This window comes from Syngnathoides biaculeatus, chromosome 8 (assembly GCF_019802595.1).
Source record: "Syngnathoides biaculeatus isolate LvHL_M chromosome 8, ASM1980259v1, whole genome shotgun sequence".
Classification (NCBI taxonomy): Eukaryota; Metazoa; Chordata; class Actinopteri; order Syngnathiformes; family Syngnathidae; genus Syngnathoides; species Syngnathoides biaculeatus.
This window is the reverse complement of record NC_084647.1, coordinates 26,763,039-26,790,764: the sequence shown is the minus strand read 5'-3', so window position 1 is coordinate 26,790,764 and position 27,726 is coordinate 26,763,039. Positions and strand designations below refer to the sequence as shown.

Here is a 27,726-nt window from a genome sequence, read left to right as displayed (position 1 = left end):
GCCTATTTTGTGTAGTCTTGACCAATGTTCCCCCTAAGATAGGCCACTGCACAATTGCACACTTGCCGCTCACTCTCAGCGCACATGAAAACTGATCTAGCTCAGGAAACCACAGTCTGATGTCTTTTTTTTTTTTTTTTAAACACGGAAAGGCCTACTTTTACTTCCTCGTTTACCTGACACCGCCCCCCCCTCCGCTCTTAAAGGGGTACACTCCTAATTACAAACAGAACACACACCCGTAACTTTATATCTGCGGGCATGACTGCTGGACCACACCTGTAACTTTATATCTGCGGGGATGACTTACCACACCCATACATTTTTCAAATGTGAGTGACTGTAAGCGGCTCAGAAATTGGATGGATGGATTTAACATTGCAGAGCTGTTTTACAGCAACCACAGGGTTTTGTAGTCAATAGATAAAAGGCCAGGCCTGCCTGCTGCTGGTGTTTTGCCACCACACAATCAAGATGCCTGCGCCAGATTATCATGCTGTAAACAAAGTACAGTAGCATAATGTCGTGAACCATCACGCCCTTTTCATACAGCAAGGATCAGTATAGACAATGTAAATGGCAAAGTGTGTTGAAGGACAAAGCAGATAAATGTGGGGTAGGGTTACATTACCAAAGGTTAAAAAAAAACAGTAGTGTCAGCCAATCAGAGATGAGGTAAAACAATGCACTGGTCTGCATCTGGTGGAGGTTGGGGTGAGGTGGGTGTGGGATTTGCCTGCATGGAAGGGTCCAACAACACAGGATACTCCCTAAACGATGCTGGTATTTCGGAAACTTGATTCAATGCAGAAACCCCGTGTGTACACAGTTCTTTGGAAATCAGATATTCCCTTATTTACTAAGCGTAAAGTTACCTGTGATAGTGAAACCATGTGGCCTACAAGTGAACCAAAAACAAGGTGAAAGAAACACATGAAGTGCAATGGCAACACACATGAGCAAATACTCAATATATTGTTAATCCATGATACAATTGATTTAAGGGATTTAAGCAATGAATTAAAGTACATAGAGACAGACACACAGACCATTGCCCAGGTTGTTAAAATGTTTTGTTTGGCTATCTTTTCTTGAAGAATTACTCACTATCTGACAAAGTGCTGCTTGTTCTGAAGTGAGTTGAGTTTACTGTGACAATGCACCACAAATGCTGACTGCAAGTCAAGGCAAAAAATTGACATACCACAATATGACAACTTGTGAATTGGGTTGCTTATATCTTGACGCATCATTTTTTTGTTTTGTAGTGTTTCTTGAAAGCTTTGTAAAGTCAAATATATCCCTTGGCTCAATAGAAGTTGGGAAGCACCTCTCTAGATGGAGGACACAGTGTTTTAGCAGCCGGTTAACAACAATGCACAAGCATGCACACCATTAACACTGGACCGAAGCCACAGTATACAAGGACTGGAGAGACCCAACAGCTGCATATAGTTAAACTTGTGGAGGCAATGTTGCAATAAAACATGGCATTTTTTGCAACATAAAAAAGAGGATGCTGTAAATAGAATAAAGTGCCGTAAATGGATGAATTTCCTTTACATGGATTGAAAAAACTGCTCCATTTTACAAGCCGATAAACATCAAGAATGTGACAAATGAAAGTAGTCTTTATTTCAAAGAGAATGTAAGATCACATGCTTTCACTTTGTGTTGCTCAACAGAGACATTTTGTTCATACTTTATATTATTTATCCACCCATCCATTTTCTTTGCCACTTATCCTCACGAGGGTCGCAGGGAGTGCTGGAGCCTATCCCAGCTATCATCGGGCAGGAGGCGGGGTACACCCTGAACTGGTTGCCAGCCAATCGCAGGACACATCGAGACAAACAGCCACACGTACAATCAAAGCTAGGGGCAATTTAGTGTGTCCAATAAATGTTGCATGATTTTGGGATGTGGGAGGGAACCGGAGTGACCGGAGAAAACCCACGCAAGCGCGGAGAGAACATGCAAACTCCACACAGGCAGGTCTGGGGATTGAACCCGGGTCCTCAGAACTGAACTGAACTATCTATCTATCTATCTATCTATCTATCTATCTATCTATCTATCTATCTATCTATCTATCTATCTATCTATCTATCTATCTATCTATCTATCTATCTATCTATCTATCTATCTATCTATCTATCTATCTATCTATCTATCTATCTATCTATCTATCTATCTATCTATCTATCTATCTATCTATCTATCTATCTATCTATCTATCTATCTACCATTATGTTGGAACCATACATTTAAGTACAAATAATGAAGCTAGCAGACATACAGACAGACGTAGAAAGCTGATCATTCCTGAGAATGTCTGGAGTGATGATTTCAGTCCCTCAACAACAAGCTCGTCATTGTCTGTCTCTGCATGCGTGTTGGGTCACATGGGACCTTCCTGGCCTGTGCTGTTCGTCGGGTCAACAGAGAAGACAGGCCCACGCGGGTGACTCAACTCGCTCGTCCGCCTGATGTTCCAGTCTAATCTGTGGCTTGGCACTGGATAAATGGGGAATTTGGTGTGTTTACATAGACGTGGCGGGGAATCCTGCAGTTTAAACACTCAATATTGATTTAGAAAGTAACAAGGGTGTAATGAGCAACAGTTAAAGACCATAAAATAAAGTAGCATGAAATCTTCACTTGACTTTTAAACATCATTCATTTAAAAATGTAGGTCTCAGATTTCATGTATGTAACCATGAAAGTACTGTACAAGAATCTCAAACACACAAACACATACTCACACACATTACAGATGTATTTTTTGTGATTCAGACCCTCTGGAATGAGAGTTCAAGAGATTTATGGTCTGTTGTGTTGTCTTACATACTTTTTGTTTTTTAATAAGATATTCACACAGACACACTGAAAATGCCCTTTAACCTTGATGCTGAAATAGCCCAAACATTGTGTAATCTTCCAGTGGATTTTAACGGTGAAAGTACAGAGCCTGAGCCAATGTCAGTGGGAATTGAAGAATTGTGTAGACATGGACATACTGTAACAATGTTTTTATAGGACCAAAGGGTGTAATTTTATCTGGAAAAATTTACCGCTCCTCAGAATTTTGCACCACATATGTATTTTAACAGACCCATACTGTATTTACAAAAATAATCAGAACTCAGCATTAATGCTGCAAAATCATTTTTTTTTTCCAATACAGCTCCTTTTCGATTTGATTTTATTAAATGTGAAGATGAACCCAATGTTTTGGACCACATCTGTATCGCCATGAAGTGTTGCATCAATACATACTTGTTATTTCAGAGGATATAAAATACTGTACAATTAAGATGGACGAAGAAAGACAATAACCCAAGAAGTGATGAAAGTTGTGCCCCAACTCTATGAAAATCACTTTATTGGTATGTGATCAGCGTTCCATTCACTGACCATGCTCAGTATGATCATGTTAACCGGAACATTCTTGCAGGCTAACACTCTGTGTATCACACAATGTGGAATAGTACAATTATCCAAACAAACAGGGCACGTAAACAAATAAAAATACCCGTTTCATCTCATCTCAACCGCTATTATATGACGGATGTGATTTTCATTTATTGCTTTTGAGATCATCGATGAGATTGCAGATAGGGTGTGACCAATCAAATAAAGCTATATACTGAGGTGAACTGGATCATACAGTAAATGGTGCTTCTAGAGTATACAGAAAATAATATCTTTGGTGAGTCATACTGTCTTGATTTGCCTTGTAAACAACGGTACTGTTGTGGCTGACTTCATGGTATCTCGAGTGCGAGCACTGGATACTTACTGTTGCCATCAGAAACAAACAAACAAAACAAAAAAACACCATGCTCGAAGGGATGTGTGACATGAGAAGTAATATGTGGTGTCATAAATGTACTTGTGTCATCATTTTATTGCGATAAAGACATATTTGATAATATAAAGTGAGGACCAGAATTATTTAATGACGATTTTTTTGCAATATTTTGCCTTGATACGCCAACACAATTGGATTTAATATAAAACAATTAATGTCTGATCACAGCGTAGACTTGGAACTTCTAAAATGCTCCTCTGAAAGTATTCAAAAATGTTTGGAAAACGTGACATCATTTTGTAAAAGAGCATGCACCCTCACACATTCCATAACATCCAACATGTTTGACATGTGATTTAGACTGCTTGGGATCATAAACTGCTCCTTTTATTTTCCCATTATTTTGCTAAAGGTTTACCTTGGTTTTCTTCTGTCCAGACTCAGAAAGATTCCATAACATTGGAGGAGTTAAAGAGAAAAAAAAAGAGTAGAGATACAAAAAAAAAAAAAACGATTGATAGACACATAAGAATGGTCTTAATCCCCAGAATTTCATCTTCTCAAAAGTAAATATTCTCAGTTTTCTGTACTCCAAAAAAAAGCAAAATGATTATCTTTGAGTTGTATCACAATAAGGAATCAGCCAACATCTGCTTTCAATTATCAAGGAACGGAATCCTAATTAGTTTATGGTTGTGCATTTTCTGCATAGACTAAGCTGCCAACATAATTGAAGTCAGCCCCAAGTGTGCGTGTTGAGCTTTAAAATAATTCTTTCCCCCCACCCTCATGCTTTTGAATAAGGATTTTAAACTAAGTATTTCTTGCACTGTACATTCTTTTAGTGATTTTAGCAAGCTTTTTTATTCACTTGATTTTGTTAATTGATTTTAATCATGTAAAGCACATTGAATTACCTTGTGTATGAAATGCAGTCTATGAATAAATTTGCCTTGCATTGAATTGATTGAGGCTTTTAATTATATTTCCACCTTCTCGAGAATAACCTTTGCCAGTTACTGTTCTTTATGTAGAGGAAAGCATTCTGTCATCAACCACTGCAACAACAACTGGAAACTTTCTGAAAGAAACTACTATATATGGAATAGTCTTCAGTAAACCCGATCTCAACCCAATAGAGCATGCTTTTTACTGAGAAAAATGAAGGCTCAAGACCCACAAACAGGCAAAAAAAAAAAAAACATTTCCAATATTACAATGATATTGATGGCTATCTTTGTCCAAATACTTTTGACCTCTGAGGACATGGAGGTATCCTGATTAAAAAGGGCTGTGAATGGCTAATGCCATTTGAAAGTAAAATATCCTGAAGCTTAATGCTGACACGTTTTGATTGTTTTATTTTAAATCGATTGTGGAGGTGTATAAAAGGCAAACTCATAAAAATGTTGACTTTGTCCAAATACATCTGGACATACTGTGGTTATTTGTGCAATTAGAAGTAATTCACACATACACGCACACAAACACGCGCATATATTTAAATACCCTCATCATGTGGGTATTTGTGATGGCTTCTGTACTTTATCAATGGAAATGAGTGATGAAACAAGTGGAGAAAACAATATAACATCAAGGCACTCATTTCTAATAATAGGTAATGTGCATTTGTTACAGAGGCTGAATATTTGTTATCTAATGAAAATCCTCCTTAGATGTTTAACCTCTTGTGAGTGTTTGTCAGGCATTAAAAGATTGAGACAAAGTAAAGCTGCCTTATCTATTGAATGCAAATCCCACAATGTCGACTAAAATGTTTTAGGCAAGTCCGTGAATTCAGCTCCAAACACAAGGGGTCATCAATTTATAACGTTTTGAGTTTTTTTAAAATTGATTATTTTTCATACATATATTGAATGCGACTAGAAAATGCTGTTTCTGTCAATATTGCATGCGAATGCTGAAAAACTGAAGTTTAACTGAAATTCTTCGGAATCCATTTGTTGAAATGTAGAATGATGGAAAATGGAATGTTTTGAATTAGTCAAGACATATGGAAGGAGGAGGGAGTACTGTAAGATATTGCTAAAATGGGAGTTTACATTAGCCCCTCTTTCAGGATTTTTTTGGGGGGAGTTTTAGGAATAGGAATAGTTTCTTACATGTCCCAAACGAGTTCTACATTTCTCAGTTGGACTGATTTGAATCAGTCAAGAAAAAATGGAATAAAAAAAACAGAAAAGTGGAATATTATTAAAAAAAAAAAATTTGATGTAGAATAATGATGATTCTACAGTGCTACTGTGTTAGTGATAGTTAACACCACTTTCCAAGTTCGGGTTACATTCCCACTGTAGCAACAGAACCCGGTTGTAAACTGACAACCCCCTGTAAAGTACCCCTGGTATTATGTTCTGAGAGAATCTGATGATCCGAGTGTCTCCAGTGCTGCCAAATGAAAACACAAATCGAGAAAGCCAACGTTAAGTCCACAAATGAACAGACAGAGGTCTCTGTTACGAGCAGTGCAAAAGTGGAAGTCAACATTCACGATACGATGGCCCTCGGTGTCCAACTTTATTTGAGTATGTAGCTGTAGCTGAGTCGTCTTTTTGCTCTCTCCTGCCGCTCCATCTGTTGACCGTCGAAACGCAGCGCTGCAACGACTTCACCCAGACTCGCTCTTCTTAAAGTCTTTGCTGAATTTGAACACAAAAGAGGACCCCTGCGAGGAAACGACACCCTGAGTTAGAGTAAAAAAAGAAGGAAAATCTCAGGAAAGAAAAAAGCTCAGACTAAAACTACATTGAGATTGACGGATACTGTCAGAGAGCTACTCATTTACAGATATGTTTACGATTAGGTTTGTAAAATTGCCGTGTGTCATACTGACAGTTGTTTCTAATATATTTGTACAGATAAATAATGTAATCAAAATATGGTAGTAATGTTTATCCGTCCATTTTCTCCAGCACTTGTACTCATTATGGTTAAAGGTGAGGTGGAGCCTATCCCAGCTGACTTAAGAACGAGAGGCTGGCTACATCCTGGACTGGTCGACAGCCAATCACAGGGTACGTATTGACAAACAATCATTCACACTAATATTCACACAGTTCCAGCCAGGATTCTTGTACAAAAGGCTGTGTCAGGGATATGAATAATTTTCTCTTTCAAATACATCCTTTTCTCGTCTTTTCCAGTCATAACATACAGTATATTACAACAAATGAAAACTCCCTTTAACTAAAAGCCTTTAACTCACGGTGCCGTAAAGAAGTCTTTGCCCTTTCTCTTCTTTTTAATCTTTCCATCCATCCATTTTCTTAGCCACTTTTCCTCACGAGGGTCGCAGGAGTGCTGGAGCCTATCCCAGCTGTCAAGGGGCAGGAGGGGGGGTACACCCTGAACTGGTTGCCAGCCCATTCCAGGGCACACAGAGACAAACAATTGCACCCGCAATCACACCTATGGGCGATTTAGACTGTCCAATTAATATTGCATGTTTTTGGGGTGTGGGAGGAAACCGGAGTGCCCGGAGAAAACCCACGGAGGCACGTGGAGAACATGCAAACTCCACACAGAAAGACCCGGGATGGAACCCGGGACCTTAGAACTGTGAGGCCAACCCTTTCCAGCTGAGTCCACCGTGCCACCTTTTTAAACTTTCCCTACTTTTAGATTATCAAATAAATATAAATATAAATATCACACAAAGATAACCCAAGTAACCAGAAAACACAGTTCTTCGACGGTTATGTCAATGATTAAGTGAAGAAAAACTTGGCTTCCTGGTGATCTAAAAGCTGTAGGACTCCAGTGAACCACAGTGAGAGCCATTATCCTCAAATGGAGAACACATGGAATAGTGGTGAACCTTCCCAGGCGTAGTCAGCACACAAAAATTACCCTTCTAGCAGAGCAAAAACCCATCCAGGGGGTTACAAAGTAGTCCAGGACAAGACCTGAAGGAATGCAGGCCTCTCTTGCCTGATTTGAGGTATGAGGAATAAATGCATGATTTGTATATCAATATCGAAATGTTTGGATAGTTACATCTCAACTATAGCAAGTTAATTCTAAATGACAGCAAAAAAGGAATAAATGAATACCTTTCTGGCAGTATCCTGTTACCAGCGTTCTTATCTTTCTATTTGACTCCCAACTCTTGTCCTTTATTTCAGATTATGTAAATAAAGTGGCCAGTGAGTTTATATCAACATGAAATCGGTCATTTTATTTCATGAGAAGAAATGGAGGGAAAAAGTGCAATAAGGAGATCATTGAGAGGGGTTCGGATACATGACAGTTTCATCACTATAGTTTACAGTATTTCAAGTGCAATGTACTCAATTTCATCATAGAAATACAGTATAGGAATACTAATGTTCAAACTGTATAATCCAACAGCCTCTTTCTCACAATTCCTATTGTTGGATTTTGTCTTTTTTGGGGGTAGGATGAGTTGAATTATAATTCAAATACGACGTGATGAAAGTATGCATGTTCCCGCAGCCACGAGAGAGCGGCCGAGAGAGGCAGAGACAGTCACACACTCATGACACTAAACACTAGCACACAACCAAGGTGTCACTTCTTACTTACACAGATACCACTGCACTCACTCACTGTGGAGCTTACTTCTTCTTCCCGCCTAATGACATATTTTCAGTTTTTTTCTTCTGCGCCTCATTGAACAAAAGACATACCTTTATGTTAGCAAGTGGCTTTGGATGGGGGCGGTGCGCATGCATGCATGTGTGACCGTGTGCACCTCATACAGACGTGAGCTGACTTTCCAAAAGTTGGTGTCGCCCACGTGAATCATTTTGAATGCGTACAATTTGGAACTGTTGACTTGGGCAGGGGTTCACAAATTGTTTTTTTTTTTTTTTCTTGTGGAACATTTTGTCGACTATTCCAAACCTGTAACGCTGAACAAATTCCAGAAGATGGCAACAAAATCCTGGCTAATAAGAAAAAAAACCTAATTGGTGTCAAGAAAATAGATTGGTACCTTGAGATACAAGTTTAACTAATTCTGTGACCACATTCGCCGCAAAACATATATTTCAAATCATCATTCCCCTTTGCAATCAATGGAAATGCTGTTCAGCTATTCAGCAATCCGTTACAGCCTCTCAACAAAAACAGCAAAACATTTTGTAATTTTTTATTAATAAGAAAAATTGAGCTCTATATTATTGTGGTTTTCTAAAAACATAACTAATGGCGCTGTACTGTCCAGATGGGCTATAATGTACTAACATGCTCTCTTTGTGTATCTTTTGCGCAATAAAATGAAACAGGTAGTCATTGCAGTTATTTTCAATAATATCAATAGGTTTTACACAATTGTGGTTTTTGGGGTTGATCACTGTTTAAAAAAAACTATCACCAATCACCGGTCCAATCACAAGATGGAGTAATGTGGCTATTCATTTAGTCATTCATTTCATTTATTGTGTATACTTATGTACTTAATTGCTCAAAAAATACATTTACAATAAATAATGTATCTCTGTTCATCTATTTGACCACAAACACAGGTTTTCCCCACATTTTCGTCTTATGTTGCAGTTGGCGCGATCCACTCTTGTTGGCTTGGTAACAAGTGTATCGAGTTGCATTGTACAATTGTAAAAAAACAAATTGTGATGCGGTAGTATCGAAACAGAAGATTTTATTGCAGTAGTCTGACCCGGCATTATCTGTTGTCTGTCTCAGACGTACCGTCTGTCCCACGCATCTGACATTTTTGAAAAAATAACTTTATTGGCCATCAAATATTTACAGTACTACACCAAAAACATGTGAGAAGGCTACAAATAAACTACGTTTTAGATTCAAATATACTGTCCATGATGGTGACGCGCATTAAATGTCTTGTGAAGCCGATCAGATCGGCGAATTATGACTTTAAAGTTGATCAGCTGATCGTCATAAAATGCTAACATTTTGGCTGATACTGTTATATAAATAAAATATATGCCAATAAAATAGGCATCAAGTCTTAATATCAATCCATTTTGGAGCAGATGGTAAATAACTATTAGCCCTCACAATGGTCCTTTTACACTTTCAAAATAGATTTACCAGGATGACTTGGTGGGACGTCATCAACAGAATTACGCTGCATAGCTGATGTGGACACAAGAATGTACTATACTATAAAGTTGCAGTATTTACCCATATTTAATACTGTATATCATCGCTGTTGGGCAGTAACCTCTCAACTCCAAAATGAGAACTTCTCAGGAAAAAAAGCCATCTTGTTGAGTCTCCAAACACCGCTTTGCTCAAGTTTGTATTACACCTAACATTGCTAACATACAAAATACCGTTTCACACTCATATCGACAAAACATCACCCCAAAATTAAGTTCAATCCCTAATTTACTCTGCAGAGAAAAAAAAATCCATTTTGGAATCATTGATTAAAATGTTACAACTTTTCCCAATGAAATGAATGGAAGTATCATTCATCTTTTACGGCCTCACCCTCAAAAACAAAAACATGCATATTAGTAAGGAAAGTAGCACTGTATAATATCCATCCATCCATGATCTGTACCGCTTACTCTCACTAGGGTCGTGGGGGATTTGGAGCCTATCCCAGCTGACAGTGGGGGAGAGGCAGCATACACCCTGAAATTGTTGCCAGCCAATCGCAGGGCATATATACACAAACATATATTCGCACACACTTTCACATCTATGGACAATTTAGTGTTTTCAGTTAATCTACCATGCATGTTTTGGGGATCTGGGAGGAAACCCAGATCCACCCAGATAAAACCCACACAGGCATGGGTAGAACATAGAAACTCCATGCAGGTGAGGCCGTATTTAAATCCGGGTACTCAGAATGTGAGGAAGATCTGCTTATATTGTACCCTGCCTCCTACCCGTTGACAGATGGGATAGGCTTCAGCACTCCCCGCAACCCTTGTGAGGATAAGCAGCAAAGAAAATGGATGGATGGAAGTGCAGAATTAACCTGTTTTTGCATCATGATTAATTTATTTCAACAACTTCTAGTGAATGTGACTTGGCCACCAGAGGCGGTATAACACAGTCATGAAGACACAGACTTTAACAATGACGGTAAGTGACTCAGTAAACTGCAGGCTACAATGATTTACAAATCATGTTCAGCCTGTATTTAAACGAAAAGCTTACTAAAACAAGATATTTAATTGTCAAAATGATAAACTTTATTGTTATTAGCAAACAACTTGCTCTAAAAAATGCTGGGACAGATGGCAAAAAAGACGGAGAAAGTTAAGGGATGCTCATATACAAACGCATACATATACAAGTACCTCTTTTGAATATCTCACAGGTGAACAAGCTAATTGGGAACAGGTGTGTACCATGATTGAAGATAAATAAAGCATCCCTGAATTGCTGAATTGTCATTCACAAGCAAAGATGGGGTGGGGTTAACCTCTCTTTGAATAAGTACAGGAGGAAATAGTCGAACAGTTTAAGAAAAATGTTCCTTAACATACAATGTAAGGAATTTAGGGATTTCATCATCTACGGTCAATAATATCAAAAAGTTCAGAGAATCTGGAGGAATCACTGCATGTAAGCAGTAAGGCCAAAAACCAACATTGAATGCAGGCGCCACTGCATCAAAAACTGACATCAACGTGTAAACCCATATATCACTCTTTAGGCTCAGGAACACTTCAGAAAAATAACGTCCGTAAATAGAGTTCGGCACTACATCCATAAGTGCTATTTAAAACTCTACTATGCAAAGCAAAAGCCATTTATCAACAACACCCAGAAATGCCGCCGGCTTCTCTTGGCTTGAGCTCATCTAAGATTGACTGAGGCAAAAGATAAAAAGTGTTGGGTTGTCTGACCATTCATATTTTAATTTTTGGGGGGAGATCATGGATTTTGTGTCCTTTGCGACAAAGAGGACTGTTATGGATGCAAATTTCAAAAGCCAGCATTTGTGATCGTATGGGGCTTTGTTAGTGCCAATGACATGGGTAACTTATACATCTGTGAACACACCATTAATGCTAAAAAGGTAGATACAGGTTTTGGAGAAACATATGCAGCTATCCAACCAATATCTTTTTAATGGACATCCCTGCTTATTTCTGCAAGACAATACAATACCACATTCTGCATGGTGTTAGAACATCGTAGCTTCCATAGTAGAAGAGTGCAAGTACTAAACAGGCCTGCCTGCAGTCCAGACTTGTCTCCGATTGGAAATATGTGGGGCATTATAAAACAAATGTAAAATGCAACGACAGAGACCCTGGATAGTTGAAGAGATAAAGATGTTCATCAAGCAAGAATTGGAAAGAATTCCATGTACAAACCTTTGACACGTAGTGTCCTCAGTTTCTAAACATTTATTGAATGTTATTAAAAGAAAAGGTGATGTAACACAGTGGTAAACATGGCCCTGCCCCAGCTTTGTATTGTCATTGTATCTGTTTTTATTTAACACAATGTCCTAACTTCATTGGAATTGGGATTTTTAACTGCGCATAAAGAAAATATGCTCATGAGAATTGTTGTATTAAAAGATATGTTCACATGTTGCACTGTTTATGCCCAAACATCCCTTGCTAAGAAAGTTAACAATGCGAATATTGTTCTCTTTAAGATGGCATATGGCAAAGGTTTGTGGTGGCTTTGAATAAACAAGTAATTCTACTTATTTTATGTTAAGTTAAACAGGAAACCTACCTAGTCAAGTCACTTGTATCTCAAGACACCCCCTGTACATTGTTTTGTTGTGCAAATGCACGTTTATCAATAAAGGCATCCAACATGATTCACAAGAGGCAGCAACTTAACCACACACAGGATAGGTGAAATTAGGGTCTACCTCTGTCATGGCATCGTCAATCTGTTTCAGCTCCTCGTAGTGGTCTCTGGAGTCCCTTAAGGGTTGAACCATGATTTCCTCAATCTGAGGGAAAAGCTGTTGGACAAGAGAATAGTGTTACATTTGTATAAGTGTTCACACAGAAGGCATGTGCATTGGAGCCCACCTTCATGACGGTTTCAAACATGGGGATGAGGACAAACTTGATGAAGCCTATCTGAGCGGTGGGCTTGGTCACTTTGTCCCGGTCCATGAAGGGGGCCACTGGGAGCCCCTCCGACTTCTCCCGGTCACTCTAGGTTGACGCATATGTTGACATGCAAAATCACATTATGAACATAAAATGCAGTTTCTTCTGTTTGACTTTGTACACTCACTGCCTTGGCACAGTTTAAAAAATTGATATTTTAAAGCTCCATGAAGACTACCGATATATGCATATGAGGGATAGATTGAGGTGGATACTAGCGTGCTACATTTATTCACGTCACCTATCCATCCATTTTCCGTACCGCATATTATCATTCAAGTCGCTGGAACTTATCCCACCTGACTCTGGGCGAGAAGCGTGGTACATCCTGAACTGGTCGCCAGGCAATCACAGGCAAATAGGAAAAAAAAAAAAAATTCGCACTCACATTCAAAACTACGGGTAATTTAGAGTCTTCAATTAACTGATGATGCACGTTTTTCAAATGTCAGAGGAAACCAGAGTACCTGGTAAAAACCCCCGCACGTACAGGACAAACATGCGAACTCCACAGAGACAAGGCTGGAATTGAAACCAGGCCCTCAAAACTGTGAGGCAGCTTACGTGGAGATGAATTGATGCTTTTACTCCATTACCATGATCGACATGCTGCTCACTATTTTTATTTATTCATTATTGCATACATGATCTATTTTTAGACTTCCACTTTTGCCGTTAAGCCAATCCAATGTAATTAATAGTGTACGTTCATCCCACTTCACCAACCAGTAACATGGTCACACCCAAAGCGTTTGTGGGCCAATCATTATGACTCATTAAAAAAATATATAGTCTAAACTCTACAGACTCCGAAAAACAACAGCTTTTTCCTGCAGCTCTTAAAAAGTGACTGTTCAAACTAGGATATCCATCCATTCATCCATCCATCCATCCATCCATCCATTTTCTGAGCCACTTATCCTCACAAGGGTCGCAGGAGTGCTGGAGCCCATCACAACTGTCATCGGGCAGGAAGTGAGGTACACCCTGAACTAGTTGCCAGATTCACAGCTCGGGGCAATTTAGAGTCTCCAATTAATTTATGTCTTTGGGATGTGGGAGGAAACTGGAGTGCCCGGAGAAAACCCACGCAGGCCCAGGGAAAACATGCTAACTCCAAAGAGGTGGGGGTGGGATTTGAACCCCGGTCCTGAGCTCTAGAGCTGCTGCCCCTACATTCTATCGTTTAAATGAAAATCAAATTTGTTCATGTAGGGCCCAGTGAACGTGTTGGTTTTGGGGCACTGAAAAATTTAAATGGTGGCAGGTGTGTGTGGATTCCTATATATTATCATTTTGTATTTTATTTGACTTTTGATTTTTTTTTTAAATCAGAAGATACTCACAAGTTACTCTTTACTTGAGTAGTATATTTGGAAGACTACTGTTTACTTTTACTTGAGTCATTATTCTAAAGTAACAGTAGTACTCTTACTTGAGTCCAATATTTGGCTATTTTCCCTACCTGTGGGTGTAGGTATGAGTTTTGTCTACTTGGGCTTGGAATCCTCACACTCTTAAGATATCTGTGATATTGAATGTGTGTGTGCCTTTTCAAGGCGTGCCGGACCTGTTGAGTGACGTGAAATTCAGGGAATGATAATGTAGAAGTAGTTGGCTATTGAGTGAGCAAATGTTAGCCACTCTGGCGTCACCTATGGGGTGCTTCAAAGCAGTAAGAATGTCTTTAGTGTCTTTGTCTTTGGTGAATTTTTTTTACCAATTGTTCAATAAAGCGATTGAAAGTGCACAAGCAACTATATTCCCTCTATCCTAACCACCTGTCGAGGATTACAATTACAATTACAATCTGACTAGCAAACAATGTTTGGACCCTTGTGTAGAGAAGCGGCTTAGAAAATGGATGGATGGATGTTTACTTTACTGTCGATATCTAGTTGCATAATTAATGCCCTTTGAACTTTGCAATAGGCACAGTGGCTCGCACTTATTGCTACCTAAAACTGATGTGACGAGCCATACAGAAAAATGACCACCGATTGCATGTCATGAATAATTTGCAGCATAAATTGGAGAAAAAAATCTACCATGTAGCGAACCCGCAAAAGAGTAAAGGATATTCAGTAATGAGGGACAACTGGAATCTTTTAGAACGCTCTATATTTAAACATTAGTTTATGTTTGTGGGGTGCGTCCTCACCTGCATGAAGTACTCCTCCAACAGACAGTCCACCCAAGGCTCAGCCACCTCGGTGGGCCGCACCTCATTGGAAATATCGCAGCACTTGATCAGTACCATCTTGAGCTGAAACCAAAAGTTCATCAAAAAAGGGCATCGTGGTACCTTCAACACATCTGAACTATGCTAATGAGTCGTTCTCAACCTTTTGAAGAGCAGTCTGACTTCTATAACCTCGATAAGGAAAAATTGAAACGCTTGTCAAAGTCGAAATTCCTACTCTTGAATTATCCTTCAGTGACTTCTGATTGAACACTGTAGAAGTATATAAAATAATTTGCAGACTATTCTCGGTATCACCCGGTAACACAAAGTTACTTGAGGAAAATATTGGCTTCATCAACTCCAAAAGTTATCTGTTGCAGTACATTAACTGCCCAAGTCATTTTAAATGTACTATTCCAGTATAAAAATATATCTATAAATGTGCTGGTTTAAAAAAACGTTTTCTTTATGTCTGTGTAGGTCCACAGTCACCCATGTCATGACAATCCGCAGTGGTTGAATTGAGTCAACTGCATTTTCCCCGTTTGTTTTTGTGTTGTGCTTTTGTGTTTTTCCAGGTATATTCAAAAGGGACTTTCTATGCAAATACTTCATTTACTTAATAGATAAAGGCCTGCTTGTGCTGACAACTAACTGCTGGCATCATGTACATACACATGTCACATGCTCCTCGTTGGTGAAGTCAAAGTTGTCCACCTTCTGTTTGAATGAGTCCAGTATCTCGCCATGTCTGGCCATATCAGTGGCCAGGATCAGGGTGATTATGGCCTGCAGACAAAGAGCAAAAATGTTCAGTTTGACATTAAAAGTACATTGTACTCTAAGCATTAGCTATGTGATTAGGTGTTTCTTTAAATATATTCATGTTATATTTTGATAGGGTGGAACAGTGGTACAGCTGTAGAGCGTTGGCCTCACAGTTCTGAGGATCGGTGTTCAAATCCCGGCCCTGCTTGTGTGGAGTTTGCATGCTCTCCTAGTGCCTGCCGGTTTCCTCCCACATTCCATAAACATGCATTCATTGGAGACTCTAAATTGCCCCTAGGTATGATTGTGAGTGCGACTGTTGTCTGTCTCTGTTTGCCCTGCGATTGGCTGGTAACCAATTCAGGGTGTACCCTGCCTCCTCCCCGACGACCCCTGGGACTGGCTCCAGCACTCCCGTGATCCTCGTGAGGATAAGCGACCCAGAAAATGGATGGATGAAGATATAATTGGAATTTCAATTGTATCTTGCACAGTGTGGCAGGGATTGGCACATCTTCTGAACAGTTGAGAGTTTCTGGGTTTGAATATCCACTCTCATCTGCCACCACCATGAGGACATACATTTTTGAAAAATGATGACTTTTTTTCCCCCAAATATCAGAAGGATTGATTAAACTGTAAAAAAACAACTTCCCCACTAGTTTTTTTTTAATATATTACAATGCATGACAAAATACAATCATTGACCTCTAGCCGTCTTTGTACATCTTGTAAATTTGAGCTCATCAAATGTAATATGTGTCCCAATGAAGTGTCTGATGAGCACGTATGTTGGCCAACTCACCTGTCGAATCTGTTTGAATGCCTCGGGATCCACATTTGCAAAGATGTTGCACTCGGGAAGGGAAAGGATTTGGAATGCCACAGCGCAGTGATGGTTCTCCAGTGGTGAGATATCATTGTAGCGCACTGCCAACTCTGTGCGTGCATTGATTTGGTACCTGATAGGTGGATGACACAACAATTCTGTCAAATGAGTGCAAAACAACACAATGATCATCTTTTAGATCAGTGTGTTATGTGGAACCTCCCATTAGTGAAATAGTTGCACAGCTCAGTGACGACAGTGTCACTACATACTGAGGTCAACGATCTCCTGTGCTCAATCAGTCATCACCAGCACAGTGAGAGTAAACGGGTCTTACGTGTTGTTGTATCCAGGATGGTCCAGGTCATGACACACCGCAGCTGTCATTAGAATGCCCATATCGGTGAGAGTCAGCTTCTCCTGTACAACAACAGTGAGAGTTTACGCAATTTGGAATGACCAAAGGGGTCAGATCAGTTACCGCGGCACCTCACCTGCAGGTTGCAGAGGTGGATCATGCCGTACATCATCTGACTAACGCAAAAGCAGTGGCGGAAGTTGTGAAAGGGGTTGTTGCGGTAGTTCTCCTGGATAGCCAACTGCAAAGTTAGGGAAAGTTAAAAGTTGTTAATTGCTTTGTTTGGATTTGGGCAATTATTTTTCCCATCGATTGATGATACATCAATTTTAATTGTGCAGGTATATTTATAATGAGAATTTGATCATTACAGTGGAACCTGGATACTCGTGGTTCAGCAGCAGCAGATACAACCATTCAGGGATTTAAAAAAAAAATCAATTAAAGAAAAAATACACAAATGTTTTTTTCTCTTTTTTTTTGTGTCTGAGGAACCAACCCCAGAAACATACAGATGGTTTATCCATGCGAATTCTAGACTTTTTAGAGTTTAAAAAAATTTTGAATTTTTTTTCCATTCACCGTTTTTTTCTTAGCCGCTAATCCTCACAAGGATCGCGAGAGTGCTGAAGCCAATTCCAGCTGTCAACGGGCAGGAGGCAGGGTACACTCTGAACTGGTTGCCAGCCAATCACAGAGTACATGGAAACAGACAAATGTCGCACTCACAATCAAACCTAGGGCAATTTAGAGTCTCCAATTAATGCAGATTTTTGGGATGTGGGAGGAAACCGGAGTTGCCGGAGGAAAGCCACTCAGGCACGGGGGGAACATGCAAACCCCACAAAGGTGTGGCTGGGATTTGAACCTCGATCCTTTAATCTATGAGGCCAACGCTCTACAGCTGTTCCAGCGTGCCTACCCCGTATAAGCATACGAGTTAAAAATGATTACAGCCTTGTGAAAACAGTTCTATTTGTCTCCTGACGACTCACATCAGTCAAAGCACTATCTCAAATCATCTTTCCCCTTTGATATGAATAGAAACGTCATCCACTCCAGTGCGCCAAAATAACCCTTTGTTATAATGCTTTTAGCATGAAAAATAGAAATCCAAAGTGTTGCACTAGAGAAAAAATATAGCTATAAAATCATTTAATAGAATGTAAATAATTAAACAGTTCATGTATCATGATAATTCAATGGACATCGTGCTGCTCATTCTGGTGTATGAGCCCAATACATACAGTCATATTGTACTGCAGGTAGATGTGATGATGAAACGTAGAAGATTACAACTAAGAAGAAAAAGTAAAACATCCTGAATCATTAGATTTTTGCTCAGTTAGTGCAAACTGACATTGCACGTTGCATGCACAACATTTTCCCACCTGAAATACAATTTTTCGTGTTGGTCTTGCATTCTGGTATTCTATTGTTCCTTACCAACCAGCGTTTGAGTGTTATGGGGTTCATGTTGAATTCTTTCACCAGCCCCAAGTCATGATACATGTATTCCAAACAGCTCAGCATCTGCAGCCACAAGGGAAGACATGCGTGCAAATTGCTTTGATTTAAAGCATAAGACATCATAATAGGGCATATTAAGATTGTAAAGATTTCTCGATTAAGTGATTTTGTATCCTGCACTGTACCTCATTGTGCTCCCAGTGCCAGACATCAAATGTGGGCTTCTTCAGTGCCTCAACAGTCTCCTGAGACAATGTATACTGTCGAGGACAAATGTACAAAAAACAAAACAAAACATCTTTTTGGATATTCCTACGCTTGTATAGTTGCTGCAGAGTGTCACACCAAACTCACTTTTGGGTAGTTGGGGACGTCTCGTCTGGGAGTGACCTTCTTCCCGTCGTCAAAATTGTATTTGCATGGGCAGTTTACTCTAAAGGAAGATTGGAAGAGCAAGATAGTTTGGTTTAATTAAGCATTATGAACAAAAATGTTGAGACTTATTCCTATTACGCCTGACACAGGAATTAAAACTATGAAATTGCTTTGGCTCACACTCATAATCTCTGTTCATGTTTATTCCTAAAGGTGTTCGATAGGTTTGGTCTTCGGGACAGTTACATTTGTCCTCACCAAACTCGTTTAATCATTACGTTATAGCTCTTGGATCCTTGAATGCTTCACACAAATTCAGAAGCTCAGTCCTTAATGCTTCTATGTTCAGTCCTTAATGTGTTCAATTTTAAATCCTGTTCTTTTTAAGATCTAGCTGGTGTGCAGCCAATTTTGTAATCACTATCACGAAAAGATGACATACCGGTAAATGGAAACATCAATCGTCCCTTGATTTTAGTTAGTTACTTCCTCGATGCGTTCTCCTCCATGCCCATTTAAGACGACTGAGATAAATCTTAAGATGGCAGCCTGAGAATAATTTTTGGGTCTCGGGCAAAGCATTGAGGGGGCGAGGTTTTAGGAAGTGTCACGAAGTAATGAGTGTGATCAGCAGGTTGCAACAGTGATACAGAGACTGGAAGAGTCACAGAAAGGCAAAGAATTGGACATCCTAAGAAATGTAAATGTATTGTCAATTTTATATGAAAATATGCTAAAAAAAAGTTACAATTTTTGATTCATCAATTCATTGATTGGCATATATAAGCCGTCAGTCCATTGGGTATGTAAACCATGTAAAACATCTCGTCCACCTGCCACCGCCTCTTGATGTCATCTCATCCCGAAGCTTCCTCAGATCATTTTTACACTTCTCAATCTCCACCACCTTCAGACCTTCCACTGAAACATAAACCCAAATATAGAGCGTATTGATCATCGTGACCTTGTGCTTTATTGGGGTTTCTCCAAATCGCCCACTTACGCTCCACTCTCTTCTCCAGCATGGCAAGCCGATTGGTGACCTCAGTCTTCAGCTCATTGATACGAAAGGCTCTGTGAGGAAACCACATTGCATCTTGGAGAAAAGCAACGATAAGGAAACAGTACTGGAACGAAACATGTCAATTGTTTTGGTGTGCGATTGAACTTGTCTTCGATGGGTTTGAGCATGTGACTTTAAAAAGTCAGTGTTGCCTGTCCTGTGTGTGTGTGTGTGAGGTAGATGAAAGGGCAGCCTTCAGCCAGGGCATAACATAGAAAACAGAGGTGTTACCTGCTGAACTGCTCCGCGACCTGGGACAACACATTCTGGAACATGTCCTCTTTCTCTGTACACATTGCAAAAGAGTCAACTTGCTAGTTTCACCCGTTGTTGTTGACGTATGACTGGATGTGGTAGTTAGTGATGGTGATACGAACCTCCAAGTTGGCCAGTCGACAGGGGGACAACTTTGTACAGAGAGCTTCACACAAAAAAGATTAATTAGTATCTGTTCCCTTCAATGTACAGTATTACTCCCAAGAGATGTGTTATAGGTAGCCATATCCCCCAAAAATCAACATCAGATCAGGATGCATTACATGGTTTTACATTTTACATTCATCATTTTTATCTTTAAAAAGTAAACACTAATAATATGTCATTTTAGTTCCCAAGATATGGTACTTGTATGTAATGTTTTTATATCAGAGCTGACTTTGATTTATGATGAGTAAAGGCCAAGCAAAGAATACCCACTACTAATTTCTTTTTTTTTTTTTTTTCAATTTGAAAGATTGGGGGAATACAATTTGAAAATTGAGATCAGTACCATAATTCTGCATAAACCAGTCCATTTGTCCATGGGTCATACTGAAGCTACACATCAAATTTCATAAAATAACATCAAAGATTATGACCAAATAACATCAAATAAAAGTTGATCGCATGGGAAAAATTCTCAATTTGTACTTTTGTATATATGTATGTGCAACATGATCTCTTTAATTTTTCAATTTATTTATACTGTATTTAGTATGTTCTAAAGTTTATTAAATATTATATATATATATATATATATATATATATATATATATATATATATATATAGTCTCCAGTTTTTATAAAAAAAGATGAGACCAAGATGAATCATTTCAAGTTTTCCCGCAATTAATTGGAAATTTAACCTGAGCAACCCACTTTTTGCTTTTGTTTGAGAGGGGATGTTAAAAATAAACAACTGAGATAAAGCGGTTGCACAAGTGTGAACACCCTCTCATAACTGAGAGGGGGCCGTGTTCAGAATTACCGCAACCAATCAGTCAAACTTGCAGCACACACACCTGCCACTGAGAAAACCCAAATAAAGGTAAGCTCTTTTAGTAGGCTTTTATTTTTTTTCTTTCTTCTCCAGCAGAAGCCTGAAAACTTTGTGATCACAGTGTCTGCTGTCATGCTTCATTGTATGGCGTTCTTATGATGATGAGTCGTCTGTTTGCTCCAAAAATATGTTTTGAAATTATGTCAAAGACATTCAATATTGGTTTCATTGGGACAAAATTTCCCAAACACATCATGTGGGAAAATGATACATCTTGTTCTCATTTTTACATCACAAAAACTTGGGGTATATACAATAAATGCAGCGTATACACTATGACTCAAACACAACTTTTACAGACCTTTCCCACCTTCTTGTTTATTCACCAGGTCGGACAAACCCATTCCAATAGAAGTAAATATCTGAATTTGACCAAGATATGAATATTGGTGGGCTGAATGTTTTACTGATGTCATCACTTAAACTTCAAAGTTGGAGTGGGGTAATATCTTAGTGCGCATACTTGGGAGAGTTGGTGGGCATGGTAGGATCTATCGAGACGAAGGCACCCTCTGGATCCACCATCATGATTGCAGTGTTTCTAGTGTAAACACATACCAAGACAAATTTCACTTACTGGAATGTAATGAGCATAATTGCAAGTATTCTATTTTGCGAATTATAAACTTTACTGTCTTTGCTCATTTGAAGTACTCTAAGCAGCCAGCATCAATAAATAAAAATCAAGCCATTCATCATGTTGTATTTGCTACTGATGGAGTGTGACATGCAAGCCACATATTTCACTACTACTACTACTACTATTACAACTACTACTACTGCTAATTATTATTTTTGTTATTATTATTAAGACACCAAAAAACTGCATGTACTTTATGTCCAATAATTTAATTAGTCTAAAAGCATCATGGCAGCACAGGACCCAAACCGGTTAGCACATTTGCCTCACAGTTCAGAGGACCCGGGTTTAAATCCGGCCTCGCCTGTGTGGAGTTTGCATGCTCTTTTATTTTGCATTTTAATATGAATAAATAAAATGGAATTGAAAACAGTAAAATCGAGTCAGCATCATTTAAGGGTCACAAAATTAGGAGACACAATCTAGAGCCCATCAGAACACATAATATTTATGGACAAAACGCATACTCTATGTCTCACAATTTATTCATAAAAAGGCCAATTTCCCGTTTTAAAATAATACACATAAGGAAAGCATTGGATACCAACCTGGGGATGTTGGATGAGGTACAAAGAAGCTCCTTAATATCACAAGGACTACAGTGTCTACTAAACACCACCTGGAAAGACCACACACTTAATTGGATTCTTGCACAAGAGAAAATGTAAAAAAAAAAAAAAAAAAAAAAAAAAAAACATCACACCAAAGGAATAAATTGCACTATGTACAGCCCTTTGATGCTATTGTGGTTAATATAAGGCCTCAGTGTTCCTACACAGGTTGGGATGCGAGTCATATATTACTCAAACCATCAAAAATAATCTCAGTGGGAAGACCACGTGCAAGACAACAATGTTTTCGACCCACCCACTGCCACCCCTTTTTCCTCGCAATCATTCATCATTATGACCAACAATAGAAACGTATATGCATCTAGGCTGAGAACCCCCCTCCCCCCAAACAAAACAAACAATCAGAGAAAAAAAGTGTTGGTGATCTTGCTGCGATCTTGAAAAGGAGCAGGTGTAGCAGACAAACACTGAATTGTGGGCTTGGGGCTCTTAAGCAGACATGTGTCATCAGCAGCTCTCTACTTGAGGCACTCAGCAAGTGTTCCGTTTAAATTGTACACCAATATATGCTTGTAACAGTGCACAACGACGTCTAAACATAGACAGATATTTTTGGTTTATGGTTTTCAAACAGGTGCCGGCATCGTCGCAATGACAAATTTATTGCTACAGTATTTTGTTATATGAATCACAATAAGGGAATACAACTGTGTGTGTTTCTTTTGGCTCGTCCCTTTCGGGGTCGCCACTGCGTATCATCTCAGATGAACACATATATATGTTTGGCACAATTTTTACGCCGGATGCCCTTCCTGACGCAACCCTTCTCAGGGAGTGGAGGCCCCAGTGGGATACGAACTCACAACCCCTGTTTTACAAAACCAGTGCTCTAACCACTGAGCTATGGGGCCTCTACAATAAGGGAATACAACTTTCTATGCTTTTTCTATATAAGAGCAAAGAGAAAATTCTTACAAGTAAATAGTAATTTAATATCATGAAGGGTGCATGGTGAACCACTGGTTAGGACGTCTGCCTCATGGTTCTGGTGACCTAGATTCAAATCCCGGCCCCAGCAGTGTGGCGTGTGTGTGCATGTTCGCCTCGTGCCTGTGTGGGTTTTCGCTGGGCACTCTGGTTTCCTCCCACATCCAAAAAACATACATGGTAGGTTAATTGAAGACTCCAAATTGCTTGTAGGTGTGAGCATGAATGGGTGTTTGTTTATATGTGCCCCGCGATTGGCTGGCAACCAGTTCAGGGTGTACCCAACATCCTGACTAAGGATGGCTGGGATAGGCTATGGCACTCCTTGTGACCCTTGTGAGGACAAGCAACTCAGAAAATTGATGGATGAATAGCGTGAAAAGGAGGATATGCTACTAGTGACAAGAAACAGATATTTTGGGTCAGACTAAAAGCAACTATTATATTGTATTAAACAATTTTACATACATATCATTATGAAATAAAAAATATAATAACATTTTCGGGCTAACTTTGGCCAACCCCAAGCTCGTCACTGACGGATCTCAAGACATGTACGGGGAAACAAACATTTCCCCTCATGTTGCCCTTATGCACAATTTTGAGACTTTAATGAACCCTAACATGCAATTTTTGGGGGAAAACTGGAAAACATGAAAAAGTGCGCAAAGATTCAAACCATGAAAGAACTGTGAGGCAGATCTGTAACCACTAGGTTATTATTTGTTTTAATTCCTAGACTATAATTGCGATCGATTTATACTAGCAACCTACTTATTTTAAATCTGAGACATAGGTATTACATTATAATGTATAGCGTAAAATGTAAATTTTTTTAATGCATTTCAGTAATATTGATGTTTTTCTAGTTAGATATAATGAAATAATACATGTGCTTCAATCGTTGTTTGTAAAGGTGTTAATCCAAATTATACATATTTTGCATCTATCACATTGCAAACTAAATCATACTCACTGCAAACGTGCTTTGCATGCAACAAGGTTTATGGCTTGTGAGGTGTGTGTGTTACTTTTTTCTCCTGGAAGTCTAAGTGCGCTGTGTGGCCGAATTATTTTAGGTCAGACTCAAGTGAGCCCAGTCAACTGGGAATACTTGCAAGGTCCTTGGAATTGAATGAACACTATTGGTTTTAAAGGGACACCTTTGTTATGCAACCCGTTAACAAATTCACATCTGCATAAATCGTATTTATTATTCATGTACCATTTTGACCTGCTTCCTCTCTTTGCCTGAGATTTTTTATTCTTTGATATTATTCTTGTCTCCTGCTGTTTACAGCTGTAAAACCGTAACATCCCTGTTAAAACCATTTTCTATTTATCATGGTAATCTTTATTTTACTACACCATACACTTTACATCTTATATTCCAGTGGTTCTCAAACTTGTTAAACCAAGTATCACCTCCCAAACATACTTCAAGTTCCACTATAATAACCAGCATTAAAATAGGCCTACATCAAAAACAAGGAGGTGATTTTTAGATTTAGATCTTTAAAAGCAAACAGTTAGTAAGATTAAAAGCAAATCTGGTTTGCACTTGAAAGTTAAATACAGTTGATCTGTATTTGCAAAACACACTGGGCTTGAAAAGTAAACAATGTACCGTACTGGATTTAAAAATGTTTAAACTGGCTATATAGATTGCTACAAGGTTCGTTCTGCGTTTTATTTTATTTTATATTTTTACTGGTGACTGGTGGTTAATATTATACTCAGTGATCCTTTTGCCCGTGTACTACTCGTAGTATGTGTACCACACTCTGAGAATCACTCATCTGCTGTATTCTATTCTTTTTTTTTTTTCTTTGAAAAACTGCTACATTTCGATGGAAATGACAAAAACAGCCATCGGAATTTGGTTTGTCTTCTTTCCCGGGCTCACCTTCTGCACTTTCCCATCCACATCCAGATAAATGGCTTTGGGGGCATAGGAGGAGGAGCTGGAGCCCATGTTTGACCTCCCTCTCCTCTTGCACGCCCGTGGCGATGTTGACCTGGTCTGGCACGGACGGGCGAGTTGAGGAGGCGACCACGGGGATGCCTTCCTGTCAGGCAAACAGTATGAGATAAAAATGTTATGATGTAAGATTATTCCCAGATTTACCGTAAGGTAATTCCCATTTGACATCAAAAGCCAAGAACATGTGCTTATCTTTTTTTTTTTTTTCATGCAACTAGATGAATTACTCTTGAATCAAATTAGTAATCGTCAAGACTCACAATGTGAGGCACGTCGCTTTCCCAGCCAAGAGTGTTGCTAACTTCCCCTGGGGGCGACGATACCGCAGTCGACTCACTTTGGAGACAGGAGACGTAATAGTAGAGCCGAAGGAGGCGAAGCGAGGGGATGGAGATGCGCTGTGCCGTGAGGGAGCCAAAGGGCTTTGGTGAACCATCAATATAACTGGCTCTCCTGGTCGGTTGCCAGGGGATTGTTACTATGGTGAGAAATAGGACAACCCCCTGTGATCCTATGTTGCGTTCTACACGCTGAGTGGAAACGCACAAAAATAGAGCTTGGATAAAATGGTTCTGAGGGTGAATTATACCTGTGTTTGGCAGATGATTAATACACATCCATTAGGAAAATTATTAATTCATGCACATTGCGAATTATATCATACTTCTAATGCGACTCTATTGTGAACTGTTGTCTTCCTTTTTTTCATTAATGAGCATCTGAGAAATGCTTGCTATTGTTGTTTTTTTTTTCCAACATTTAAAACGGCATTTTAATGAGAACTAGTATTATTTTTGTGTGTGCTTGTCTCCTCATCCCAAGGCCACTCATGGGCTGACCTGCTTCTTGAGAGCAGGCCCACCAGATGGTTTGGTCAGGTGAGTTGGGGCCAGGCAGGCACTTGAAGAAATTTTAGATTCGGGGTTTATTTTGGGTGGCCTTTTGAAGCCAGTTGATCAGGAGAGGAACGTGTGGCCTGATAACCGCCAATGCGATCGAGTTGGAATCACGTGGCTGGGGGAGTTGGTTTAGTGAAAGTAATGATGAAAATCTTTCGTCTTGGACATAATCGAAGTAGCGACAATAAAGTCACAGCGGTGCTTTGAGATATCAGTTTGTTCTGTGACAACGCTTGGAATTCAAAACACACAATTTGTATTTCCCCATTGAAATTAATGGAATTTCCATTAATCCATTCCAGCCTCCCCCAAAGAATCAACAAACAATTTTGTTTTTTATTAGGGAACTAGCACTCTATAATGTTGTTGTCTTTATAAACACCTATAGTATTAGCATAATTACTTCAAATGACAACAAGCAAACAATTTGTGTATGATGATGAATTCATTGTTGTGCCTTCTGATGTGGGAGACTTGGTACTGGGTAGGGGGTAAAATACTGTTTAGCAGACACAAGTAACTAACTAAGTATTACTACGGTAAGTGACAAGGCGGCACGGTGGAACAAATGGTTAGGGTGTTGGCCTCACTATTCTGAGGTCCGGGGTTCAAATCTCGGCCCTGCCTGTTGGAATTTGCATGTTCTCCCAATGACTGCGTGGGTTTTCTCTGGCAACGCCGGTTTCCTCCCACATCCCAAAAACACGCAACATTAATTGGAATTGCCCCTAGATCGGATTTTCAGTGCAAATGGTTGTTTGTTTCTATGTGCCCTGCGATTGCCTGGTGACCAGTTCAGGGTGTACTCCACCTCCTGCCCAATGATAGCTGGGATAGGCTTTAGCATTCCCGTGACACTTGTGAGGATAAGTGGCTCAGAAAATGGATGGATGGATGTGACTCAGGAGCTGTATTATTAGTTATTTCTTGAGAATGTTAAACAATGTGGGACTTAGTGTATTGTCATATTATTTTTTTACCTGTTGTGTTCAAATATCTATTGCTTGTATCATTAACACATCCATCCATCCATCTCCATTTTCTGAGCCAATTATACTCACAAGGGTCACCTTCCTTCTGAGTGGTCTCCTTCCTGTCTCTCTGTTCACCTTGGTTGTAGTGGTCCAGTTTTCTGGAAGCTCCTGCTGTTCATCGAGACCCTGTCAATATTGTTTAACTTACTGTTAAAATGTATTGCAAAATGACTGCATCCGCATGCATTTTGTGAACTGTAATGTGACCTGCATAAAAAATGTATCTATGATTAAATGATACTGCTCAATTACTCTTTCAGTTTGTTATTCAATAATGTGCGGTTTTAAATTGTGGTTGTAATGCCCAACATACTGAGAAATTTCTCTAATATTTTGGTTGCCCTATTTTTACA

At 39.3% G+C, this 27,726-nt stretch overlaps 1 protein-coding gene, 1 long non-coding RNA gene and 1 other non-coding gene across 4 annotated transcripts in view; 1 reads left to right on the top strand and 2 right to left on the bottom strand.

Annotated features, from left to right (window-relative positions):
• The window catches only part of LOC133504666 (uncharacterized), a 32,888-nt gene extending 5,415 nt beyond the window's left edge, over positions 1–27,473 (top strand). Inside the window, exons 2-3 of the long non-coding RNA XR_009796049.1 lie at positions 6,748–6,849; positions 25,390–27,473. This is a non-coding gene — a long non-coding RNA (uncharacterized LOC133504666). The remainder of the gene's footprint in view (positions 1–6,747; positions 6,850–25,389) is intronic.
• Positions 8,403–25,431, bottom strand: LOC133504665 (high affinity cGMP-specific 3',5'-cyclic phosphodiesterase 9A-like). Of its 2 annotated transcripts, XM_061827158.1 has the most exons (18): positions 25,363–25,431; positions 22,446–22,516; positions 21,721–21,798; positions 20,317–20,360; positions 20,171–20,225; positions 19,880–19,950; positions 19,710–19,797; positions 18,856–18,934; positions 18,687–18,761; positions 18,478–18,564; positions 17,168–17,272; positions 17,011–17,093; positions 16,650–16,806; positions 15,752–15,865; positions 15,053–15,157; positions 12,808–12,936; positions 12,642–12,737; positions 8,403–8,463 (listed from the first exon to the last, which is right to left on the bottom strand). In XM_061827158.1, exons 1-18 carry the CDS (start codon positions 25,429–25,431, stop codon positions 8,413–8,415), a joined length of 1,557 nt encoding a protein of 518 aa, XP_061683142.1. In that variant the 3' UTR covers positions 8,403–8,412. The 2 variants fall into 2 exon arrangements, with proteins under 2 accessions (XP_061683142.1, XP_061683143.1); XM_061827159.1 differs by lacking the exon at positions 21,721–21,798.
• trnat-ugu (transfer RNA threonine (anticodon UGU)) lies at positions 23,308–23,380 on the bottom strand. The gene has a single exon. It is a non-coding gene; the product is annotated as a tRNA-Thr (tRNA).
• Positions 27,474–27,726: the final 253 nt, after the last annotated feature.